At 35.2% G+C, this 12255-nt stretch overlaps 1 protein-coding gene across 2 annotated transcripts; it reads right to left on the reverse strand.

Moving 5' to 3' along the window:
- Window positions 1-544: 544 nt before the first annotated feature.
- On the reverse strand, window positions 545-7969 carry hhla2b.2 (HERV-H LTR-associating 2b, tandem duplicate 2). Of its 2 annotated transcripts, none has more exons than XM_073830966.1 (6): window positions 7801-7969; window positions 4900-5205; window positions 3570-3833; window positions 3126-3404; window positions 2979-3002; window positions 545-2767 (listed from the first exon to the last, which is right to left on the reverse strand). In XM_073830966.1, the coding sequence occupies exons 1-6, from the start codon at window positions 7844-7846 to the stop codon at window positions 2751-2753; spliced, it is 936 nt and encodes a 311-aa protein (XP_073687067.1). In that variant the 5' UTR covers window positions 7847-7969; the 3' UTR covers window positions 545-2750. The 2 variants fall into 2 exon arrangements, with proteins under 2 accessions (XP_073687067.1, XP_073687066.1); XM_073830965.1 differs by having other exon boundaries at window positions 2914-3002.
- Between the last annotated feature and the right edge of the window lie 4286 nt (window positions 7970-12255).

The following is a 12255-nucleotide window of genomic DNA, read 5'->3' on the forward strand; positions in this document are numbered from 1 at the left end:
ACGGACGTGGCCCAGATAATCAGTCTTGGCTGTAACTATGCATAAGACACTGGCTTTTGGGTGTTTTCTGATATCTGAGTGTGAGTGTTTTTTTAAAGAAACACCTGTTAATGTTCCTTCACCTGTCTGTTTGAACACTCTCTCAGATTCTCACAGATTGTCAGTGCAGCAATTTTAGGGGCAGCAGTACTTTATGATAAATCAGTAACCACAAACAACAGACAGCCAAATCATTTTCTTAAGTAATTTAAAGCTGTATTTTCAGCGGATCATTTGATTCATGGTTTTGTTACAAAATAGTTCTGGGGAGACTTCTTAAAACATGCCAGACAGGCTGCACTAGTTGTAAGTAACAAGTAAAAGCTTTCATATGCTGAACACCTTAAAAGATTGTGTTATCTTTGTTTTGTTGTAGTTTCATAACAAGAGGTGTGTCTGATTTCCAAGTGCAAAGTATGATGTCCTTTATGACTTGATTATTGAGTATATGTGACTCAGAGTTTCTCATATTTTATTCTTTACAATAATCCACCAAGCCCTGATATGGAATGAGACACCTCATTTAAATCTGTTTATTTACATCCTTCATATACAAGTTGATCTTCCTTAAATGAAAGAATACTTCAAATCATAGTTGACAGTAAAACAAAACAAACAAAAAGTTTACACACTGAACAGCGGAAAAACATGACTGCCCATCATAAAGCCCCTTTATTAGTGTTTTCATTACTCTAAATAAAATGCTTGTTTTTTTTTTTTTTTAACCCAATTGCTGGGTTCAGCTTGTTGTGTTATTTTGGGTTATTTTTTAGTATTTTTACGCAGGTGCTGAGTAGTTTTTACACTCTAAACAAAGCTGGGTTATTTTTTTTTACCCAAATGCTGGGTTCAGCTTGTTGGGTAATTTGATTGGGTTATTTTTTTTTATCGCAGGTGCTGGCTGGTTTTTCTGTAACTCAGCTGCTGGTTAATTTTACTGTAAATACAAATGTTGAACCCCCTCACATACCAATCCAGTTTCGGGGTCAGTGTAACCCAATGTATGGTCATTTTGTGTTCTCTCTGTCCTGAGAGAAAATTTAACAGACGGGAAACTTCCTGAGTAAAATGTAGGTATGTATTACATTGCATTTCCATCAAATTATTACTGTATAAACAGGAAAACGTCTGTAGTGTCACAATTTTTGTTTAAATGAACGTCAAAGCTAACGTCTGCTTGGAACGCTAGCCTTCTAAGATTTACCGGATCTGCACAGAAAGCGAACGACGCGTCGACGCCACTGAAAGTTTCACCTCCCGCCAAACGAATGCGCACCTGAGGGAAAACTTGACGGACGGAAAACTTCTTGAGTAAAATTTAGGTATGTATTACATTGTATTTCTATCAAATTATCACTGTATAAATAGGAAAACGTCTGTAGTGTCACAATTTTTGTTTAAATGAACGTCACAGCTAACATCTGCTGGAAACGCTATAGCCTTAAGATTTACCGGATCTGTACTGAAAACGAACCGACGCGTCGACGCCACCATGGAAGTTTGACCTCCTGCCAAACGAATGTGCACCTCTGCTGAAACAGGACACGACTTTTTTTTTTATATATTACATGTTGGACAGACAAGATGGCATGAGGTACAGCTGTTTTTGATGTAACTTTTCAAACATTAATATAAGAAATGTCATGACTATAAGTCATTTGATATACTGGAACAGTCTATCTTCCCACGGATTCCGATTGGCTGCTCTTGCTGTTCCCGACATATAAAACATTTACTTAATGTTTTTTTTTTTTTTTTTTTTTTTTACATTTATTTTATAGTGAATTTTTATTATTTAAAATGAAAAACCTCACATTGTCAAAATAACACGTGTTCTGTCCAATTTTACCAGAAAGGGTTGTTTTTAACCCAGCACATTTTTTTTAGAGTGTACTTGATAGAAAGCTTAAAATTCATAATCATTGTAGTGTTGGTAAGACATTGACAGCTGGTTTGGCCATTGAATAGCACCTTCTGAAAAGAAGTAAAAACTTGATTGCTTACATAGTTTTCTTAGACAGGAATGCCTGACTTGAAACTTAAGTTAACTCCCCATTGCTTAGGGATAGGCTCTGCTGTTTAAGTTTTGTTCTCTTAAGAAAGTAGTTTCAGGCCTTGTTTTCCTGATTGTTATACAGAATCTGCTAGAACTGGTTTTCTGTATGTCATGGCCATGTGACTAAAGAGTAATGTCTGGAATCTGATCTATCCACTTTTGAGAGGTAAAATATGTTAAAAATTACAAAGTTAGAAGAAAATGTCCTTCAGTATACAGAAAAGATTGTCTAAAACCTCAAAACTTGAAAGCCTGTATCTTGGCTGAGTTTAGAAGGACTCTTGAGTCTAGGCAGTGATGCTCCCTGAGATGTATCTTCAGAGTAAAAACTATTTCAAAGCTTAAAAAACAGTTTGTTTCATAACTGTGTTTTTGGTCTCATCACACTTTTTGATTCCTTCGGGTATACTTTCATCTTCAAAAGTCTTATTTATCTTCAAGCGTACGTATTGTCATTCAAAAAGTCCTGAATAATAAATATAAATACTAAAGAGCAGGCACTGGATTTCCTTGTCAGTTTTCATCCATATTTCCATTCATTTAGAGTATGGTTTTTCATTTAGACTAAGGTGTTAATGCATCTCCATTTGTCTCTGGACTTGGTGAGATCCCATTCAACTGCTGTGCCTCGGGAGAATGTGATTTTTCTCCAGAATCAGCACTGCAAAATCTCTGTGTGGAAAACACAATGGCAGTTTAGTTTCAGGTTAGCATACTGAGTTAAACACATACAGTTTCAGATTTCAAATAACATGAAATTTAAAATTAATACATAAAATAATGATATAACAACAAATGAAGAAAATAAACAAATTAACCTTTTGTAAGATTTTTACAACAAAACAAATTGCAACAAGTAAAATTGCTGCTGTAACGCCGATACCTATGTAGGCTCCCGTTCCCAAACCTGTATGGAAAGAAATAAGGGTTAATTTTCTTTAAATGATGTCTCCAGTGTAACGTCTGACTTATTATTTTTTTCTTTTGTATCTGTTCGATTGATTAGTAGATAGAAGAAATGTTGATATACCTCTTGGTGGGAGTTTGGTTTGTGTAATGTATCTGTATTGGGCTGTAGTGCTTTCACAAGTGTATGTTCCCATTTGTTCTTGATTAAGATGAGAGAGTATAATGCTTCCATTTTCTGGATGAAAGGTAACCTTGTCCCTCCACTGCATCGGGATGTCTTTCATAGAGGTTTTGCTGTCATATCTCAGGATGGTGGTGGAAAAACTCAAGGTGAGAGTGTAGTCCAAGTCCTTAGTGATTGGACATTTGAAAATGAACTCATTGTTGAGTTCTGAAGCAGCTAAATATATAAAAAAGGAAATTTAAAAATTGACATGATAAAAATTCCACACATCATCAGCATAAAAACATTGACCCATTTACCCAATCAAATGCCTAATACCACTGTGGTGTAAACTAAAGCCCATCGTATATGTACTGTAATACAGGAAAAATGTGAATTTACCTTGTTGTTTCAGACTAGCTGTATATATATTTTTTTTAGCATTTTTAGTAGTTATCGAGCAGTTATATATGTAGGTATCACTGACATCCACTTTAAGTTGACTTGTCACTGTAAACAGGTTATCTTCTCTTTGGCTGACAGTGCTCAGTGGCTCCTTTGCTGGAGGGGCTGAAGACCATGAGACATTTGGTTCTGGATAAACTCCACTTGTGTTGCAGGTGACTGTATCATCCTTTAATGTGATATCCACTGATTTAGCTGGAGCTAAAAAATATAAAAATATAACAGTTACAACAATGTTTTGTTAACTTCCGGCATAGTGTTTATTTCAATTATGTCATTCGGTCACTGATTTGAAATGTCATGACAAAAACTGTTTGCACTGTTTGAACAGTGCAACAAAATGCTTTTCTTGCTTATATTTTTTTGTCTTGTTTCCAGCCAAAATATCTAAAAATTCTTAAAAGGAGGAGGTGAAGTGAGGCCAAGTATGGTGACCCATACTAGGAATTTGTGCTCTGCATTTAACCCATCCAAGTGCAGACACACACAGTAGTGAACACACACCCAGAGCAGTGGGCAGCCATTGCTGCGGCGCCCGGGGAGCAGTTGGGGGTACGGTGCCTTGCTCAAGGGACTCACCTCAATTGTGGTATTGAGGGTGAAGAGAGTGCTGTACATTCACTCCCCCCACCTACAATCCCTGCCAGACCTGAGACTCAAACCTGCAACTTTTTGGGTTACATGTCCGACTCTCTAACCATTAGGCCACGGCTGCCCCATTAAATCAGGAAGGATTTTCTAGACGAGTAAAAATTATTCTTTTGTTTTCTTCAGAAAAAAACATGTCAAAATTAAGTGAGTTTTTGCTTAAAACAAGCAAAATAATCTGCCAATGGGGTAAGAAAAATAATCTTGTTTTCTGTTTAAAATAAGATTTTTTATTTACCCCATTGGCAGATTATTTAGCTTGTTCTTGTTTTTTTTTTCTGAAAACAAGAAAATATTTTATACTCGTCTAGAAAATCCTTCTTGATTTAATAAATTTTAGATATTTTGGCTGGGAAAAAAAAACAATTTTTTTGCGTTGTATTAACCTAATCCATTACATTACACATAGATAATGTAATCAGACTACTTTTAATTACTTTTAGATTACTTGTGACCTAACTTGCTTATCACATTGATTTAAATAGAATAATATTGTACAATATTGATACAAAAAGTATGCTGAGTGATGAAAGAGAAACTCCTAAACAACACAAATTCCCCTGTGAAGTCAAAGATTTTGTTTATATAGGTTTCAAATTTCAGAAATTCTCGCTCTCACCTTCCACCGCCACAACAACATACTTCTCATCATTTGTTTTATCATCAGCAGCATAGCACCTGTATCTGCCTTCATCTTGGACCCTGATGTTTCTTATCAAGAGTGATACATTTCCATTTTTTATTTCAGATTGTGAAAACAGGGATGTTCTCCCCTTATAGTCCTTGTGCTGATAGTCCAGCTGGTCTTGATTGTTGTAATATGAATGCACTGGATTTTTATCCTTGTACCAGTGGATGATACCAAGGTTGGTGGATGTGCAAGGTAACATACATTCCTCAGAATAGATACAGGTGACATGAGTGTCTGTAAAAACACCAAATTACAGTGTGAAAAACAACACACAAATATAAAGTGTCATGTTAAAGGGATTTAATAATAAAACATTTTACGTCATTCGCCTGGATCTGCTTCTGGGTAAGACTAAAACATCTTTTGTTTAAAATATAGGTATTTTTCTTACAAAAACACATTGATTCCTTACAGGAGGTCTTTATTCACCCCTTTTATTCATTATGGATGGATGCATTTTATTGGACTTGTTTTGGACTGATAAAGAGAATCACCCACCTATGCCATTCTAAAGCTTGGAAGTGTACAGGTGCTGGTCATATAATTAGAATATCTTTAAAAAGTTGATTTATTTCACTAATTCCATTCAAGAGGTGAAACGTGTATAATGTATACATTCATTCCACACAGAATGATATATTTCAAGTGTTTATTTCTTTTAATTTTGATGATTATAACTGACAACTAATGAAAACCACAATTCAGTATATCAGAAAATTAGAATATTACTTAAGACCAATACAAAGAAAGGATTTTTAGAAATCTTGGCCAACTGAAAAGTATGAACATGAAAAGTATGAGCATGTACAGCACTCAATACTTAGTTGGGGCTCCTTTTGCCTGAATTACTGCAGCAATGTGGCGTGGCATGGAGTCAATCAGTCTGTGGCACTGCTCAGGTGTTATGAGAGCCCATTGCTCTGATAGTGGCCTTCAGCTCTTCTGCATTGTTGGGTCTGGCATATTGCATCTTCCTCTTCACAATACCCCATAAATTTTCTATGGGGTTAAGGTCAGGCAAGTTTGCTGGCCAATTAAGAACAGGGATACCATGGTCCTTAAACCAGGTACTGGTAGCTTTGGCACTGTGTGCAGGTGCCAAGTCCTGTTGAAAAATGAAATCTGCATCTCCATAAAGTTGGTCAGCAGCAGGAAGCATGAAGTGCTCTAAAACGTCCTGGTATACAGCCGCGTTGACCTTGGACCTCAGAAAACACAGTGGACCAACACCAGCAGATGACATGGCACCCCAAACCATCACTGACTGTGGAAACTTTACACTGGACCTCAAGTAACGTGGATTCTGTGCCTCTCCTCTCTTCCTTCAGACTGTGGGACCCTGATTTCCAAAGGAAATGCAAAATTTACTTTCATCAGAGAACATAACTTTGGACCACTCAGCAGCAGTCCAGTGCTTTTTGTCTTTAGCCCAGGTGAGACGCTTTTGACGTGGTCTGTTGTTCAAGAGTGGCTTGACACAAGGAATGCGACAGCTGAAACCCATGTCTTGCACACGTCTGTGCGTAAAAGCACTTCTTGAAGCACTGACTCCAGCTGCAGTCCACTCTTTGTGAATCTCCCCCACATTTTTGAATGGGTTTTGTTTCACAATTCTCTCCAGTGTGCGGTTATCCCTATTGCTTGTACACTTTTTTCTACCACATCCTTTCCTTCCCTTTGCCTCTCTATTAATGTGCTTGGACACAGAGCTCTGTGAACAGCCAGCCTCTTTTGCAATGACCTTTTGTGCCTTGCCCTCCTTGTGCAAGGTGTCAATGGTCGTCTTTTGGACAACTGTCAAATCAGCAGTCTTCCCCATCATTGTGTAGCCTACAGAACTAGACTGAGAGACCATTTAAAGACCTTTGCAGGTGTTTTGAGTTAATTAGCTGATTAGAGTGTGGCACCAGGTGTCTTTAATACTGAACCTTTTCACAATATTCTAATTTTCTGAGATACTGAATTGGGGTTTTCATTAGTTGTCAGTTATAATAATCAAAATTAAAAGAAATAAACACATCAGTCTGTGTTGAATGAATGCATACTTTATACAAGTTTCACTTCTTGAATGAAATTAGTGAAATAAATCAACTTTTTGAAGATATTCTAATTATATGACCAACACCTGTATATCAGTGTATATGACTTCCTTCTTTCTTTAGATGAATCCAATCGGAGTTCTATTAAAATTACCCCTTAATTTTTAATAGAACTCCGATTGGATTCATCTGAAGGAAGAAGGAAGTCATATACACCTACTATGCCAAAAGGGTGAGTAAATCATTGGCTAATTTTCATTTTTGGGTGAACTTACCATTCAGCCAACATTCATACTTCCCTGTACTGTCATATGTATTGTAAGTCCTTTTATTAAATAAAATGACATCCAAGAGGCCACTGAGAAATATAGTGAAACAGCTATTGCAAAATCCCTTTGGGTTAACAGAATATGTGCTTCCAACAAGTCTGCAATCATTTACTTGGGTATCAAAGCAAAGGTCGAATCTGAATATGTGTTTACTTTCGACTGAATGTGGTTTAAAAAGGCAAAATTGTTAATTAATACTTGTATAATACATAATTCTAACTCATACTGCTCTTGATGTAGGATAAAAGTAAAAGACAATTATAATATAAAGTTAGCCATACATTTTTAGAATTAAAGTTACAGGTAAACAACAAAAATAAATTTGTCATTGTCATTTCTTTTGAAAAGACAGGTTCTAATGTGCTGTTTTTGAGTTTGAGTTATCGAGTCAAGACCATTTTTGAAGCACATATCAGACATAAATACATAAATAAATGTCAATAGATATTTTAGTTCCTTACCTCCTAGGGTTACAGGCAGAATCCACAGCAAGAAAAACAGCTTCATAGTCACATAGTTTAAAACTATTTAAAGATAAGAAGTCTGTCGACCAGCTACTTTCTATTTTGATTTCTTCACATTGTACACCCTCTAAGGAGATTGACAGGCTTCAGGAGTTGTCACACTGGTTTTGTCTTAGCCATACCTTAATTCCGCAAAAGACATCCAAATCATGATTGTAAGTAAAATGCTGCCTCCATCTGGTGAAATTTAATTATTTTACCTTAATGGGTGTACACTGTACAGATCAATTATTTACTCTTACTTTTTGCTATTTATGATTGAAAACAGAACATCTGAGATTTTAGCAAAACAAGACTTCATTGCTGATGATTTTTTAATATATGATTGAGCTGGGAAGAGGTAGATTTTTTTTTTTTTAATAAATAAACCTAATAGAAATGACATTTACATTTAGGACATTTAGTAATTGTTCTAATGCAGATAGACATACAAAAAATTATTTAGTTTTCATGTGTCAGGTCAACAGCATGCATACATTTCAAAACATTATTTGAAAGAACATTAACAGTAAAAAACAAATCACCAGGGAGCAACTAGAGGTTAAGAGCACCCCAGTCATACACTGTAACAAGATTACTGTGAAATTTACAGCAACTTACTGGCAGCAATTGGCAAGTAAGTTGCTGTTATATATTCCACAGTATGCTGACTGTAAGTTTCATCACAGTAACTTACTGTACTACTGTAATTTTTATACAGGGAATATCACAGTACCATAATTGCATTCAGATTAATAGAATGGTCTTTTTGAATGAATTAATTCATGAATAAATTAATTTTTAACAAAAAGTAATTAGTATACTGTACTATAATGAACATCACTGCTTTAATTGTGTGTAGTCTAAAAAGAAGACACGGTTTTTGTCACAAAAATACCATTTATTGACTTTAAATTGTGAAAATACATAAAATAGCATAGCATACAATACATTTCAATTTTGTATTTTTCAGTGTGTAAACATTGTTTTATTTTGCATAAACCTAAAAATGTATAGATTCTAACTATAAAATCTTTAGCTCCAGTACAGGGTATACATCAAACATTACTTGACAAACCAGGAAATAGTTTTCATTACTGCCGCTTGTCAGAGAAAGTATTAACAGCATCATAAAATAACAGCAATATCAATTTATTTCATTTTTAGTTAAGAAGTTAACTTAGCAAAGTGTTTTCTATATTTTTTTTTATATCAGTGAAAATAAACAATTAACAAACAATTAACATTTATACAGTGGTGGCCAAAAGTATTAGCACACTGGTATTTTCACCAGCTGAAATCTCACAGAAATTCCACTGGATTATCACAATTAAGGGCATAAATTTATGTTTGGATATTTATTTATATTTATGTAAACTGATATTTCCTACTTACACTACAGCAAAAGATAGAAATAACTGACTTAAACCCATGTTTAGCTGGTAAAAAACACTAGTGTTCTAATAATTTTGGCCACCACTATATATATCAGTCTTCATATATCACAGATTAAGCTTATCTTTTGGTATTATTTCTTCAAAGCATTTTAAGTAAAACAGCTCTATATGTAACAAGTGCCAACAGATGACCAAAAATGGGATGCAATAATTCTGGTTTCTGCATGTGATGTTCAGCATGAATCCTTTTTTCTTTCCTGAGATGGACATGAGCTGGCATCATTGTCCTGGGCTGGAGTCTTCTTCCCTGCAGTAAAAATAAAATAAAATAAAAATGTTATTAATGTGGAAGTTTATAAGCAAAAATGACAGCTTAATTTTATTTTAAAATATAGAAAATCAGATAGGGGTCTACATGTCATCAAAATATTTTCAATACACAAATATCATTATCAACAAACATCAAGGAAGGAATTCTATTTCACTATTTACAGGGTATCTGCAGAATTTTTTAAATATCAATTTATTGGCAATTTATGATCATTTTTAAGAGCTGCACAAGTAAAATAAACACAGTATGAGTGGGGTTGGACAATGTACGGTAACATATTAAGCCATAAAATTACATACAGTTCAGATAAAGGTTTTCACCAAAAAAAAAATCGTATACAACGGTATTTCAGCCTTTATACCATTTAAAAATATAAATCAAGTATATAATTTATTATATTTATTTAAAATATAAATGTAACTGTCTTAATTGTTTAGATATTTAGAAGGCAACTTTTCACATTTACAACTCTGTGTTTTCTGCATAAAAACATGGGTCAATAACTAATAATTTGACCATGAACAGCTGAAAAAATTTATTGGAAATAAATATGCATTCTATGTCACTAGGGGGCGCTTTAGGAGCGCTGAAATATTACGGTTTCCCTAGTAACTGCTGTATACAAACAAAGCAGCGCCAAACTCATTTACGACGTTTTATCAGGCATTATATGTTTACTTTAAGGTTTAGTTTAAGACTAAATTAAAAAGCCATCGACACGATTCTGAGGACAGTCGGTTCCCTTCAGATACATTCATATAAAGACACGCACATATCATTGCCTTTTGAAGTTTAATCCAGCCCTATCGCGATTCTTGTCTGTTTGTCCCTAACAGTAAAAGACCATATAAAATTATAATTAGAACTTTTCTTATACTGTTTAACGTATTAAAAACTTTGTACAGTCTTAAATGTGAACTGAATTGAGGAGTTTTTAAGTACCTACAGGAGCCCTCTACTTTAAAATAGCTGGTGAAACATTTGCCAGCCCGACTGGAAAACACAATATAGCCCCAGGACACTGGGCTAGCGATTTTGCGAGCCCTGTAACGTTAATGTAATGTATTATAATATCCAAAAGACAAACGATGCATTGTGACAGCGGATATGTTACAAACATGTAACCATTAAATAACAAATATAGACGAAGGCTTACGAGATCTGATGTCTTTTAGTCTGAGGCCGTTTCGCCTTCAGCCCTTTAGTCCTAAATGACGCAGTTTTGCTGAGAACGGATGTCGTTTAGTTTGTGGCGCGAAGCCATTTTAACTGATATTACGCAGAATACGCACAGCTCAAGTAAAAAAACACAAAGTCCTATGAAAAATGTCGTGCAGTTTTAACGCCTTACCTGTTTCTGCATTTCGTCAGTATTAAAGCAATATCCATCGCGCAGTAACGTTATCTAGCAAGAGAAAAACACATGTGGCTTCAAACAGCTAATCCACAAACACACACAAAGACGCACTTCCAGATTAAATGTATACAGCCATGTCAGTTCTTTACCGAAATAATGACTTTAGCAATAAAATGTCGCCATGCCTGAAAATATATCAAAATGTAATGCTTTTTGCAATAATATGCGAACACTTACCGGTTAATGTGGATGTCCGCCCAGTTCCACGCTCCCTCTCACGGTCGACTCTCTCTGTCTCCCGCTCTCTGAAAGTTAAACACGCATAACGTCTCGAGTGAAAACTGTAAATATAACAATAATGACCAAAAATATGGAAAAATAAAGAGCAACTTTACCTTTCTGAGGTCAAATTGGAAAAAAAATACGCCCATTACGTTGTTAATCCAGCTGAGAGAAAAATGCCGATCTCAACTACTGCAATGTGATTCACAGGAAAATATTATTTTACTGTAGAATTTCCCGCGGTTGTATTTTTACCCATGATGCATTGCCGATTTACAGCAACTTACTGTATACATATTCCACAGTATGGATTTGTTCATTTTACAGTAATAATGCTGTGAAAACTACAGAAATTTGTTACAGTGTATGTATGGTGGAAGAGAGCGCTGGTCAGTCATCATCATCATCATCATCATCATCATCATCATAAACATAATAAAAACAAATAAATAAACACATTTACCTCCTGTATCTACATTTATCCTGACAGGATTTTTATTTATTATTATTATTTATTTTTTTGGTTAAGTTAGATTTTTGGGCCTTTATTCATAAGGATAGTAGAGAGCAGACAGAAGAGCATTGGGTGAAGAGAGGGGAGTTGGACCAGCAAAGGACCTCAAGACAGGAATCAAACTTGGGTCACTGTTAGCACAGATGCACTGCATGTAGGTCTGCTGTTGAACACTTCTATTAAAGGAGTAGTTCACTTTTAGAACAAATATTTACAGATGATGTACTCACCCCCTTGTCATCCAAGATGTTAATGTATTTCTTTCTTCGATCTTAGGGAAATTGTTTTTTGAGGAAAACATTTCAGGATTTCTCTCCATATAATGGACTTCTATGGTGCCCGTGAGTTTGAGCTTCCAAAATGCAGTTTCAAATGGCTCTAAACGATCATAGCCGAGAAAAGAAGTGTCTTATCTTACGCGCTTTTCCCAAACCAGGGAAGTGACGTCGACGTGTCGCCAATTGTAGTTTTTGAGACTAGTAGGGATCAGGTAACAGTTGTTTTTAATACACTCATGGTGGACTTACAAATT

This window comes from Garra rufa, chromosome 24, assembly GCF_049309525.1.
Source record: "Garra rufa chromosome 24, GarRuf1.0, whole genome shotgun sequence".
Lineage (NCBI taxonomy): Eukaryota > Metazoa > Chordata > Actinopteri > Cypriniformes > Cyprinidae > Garra > Garra rufa.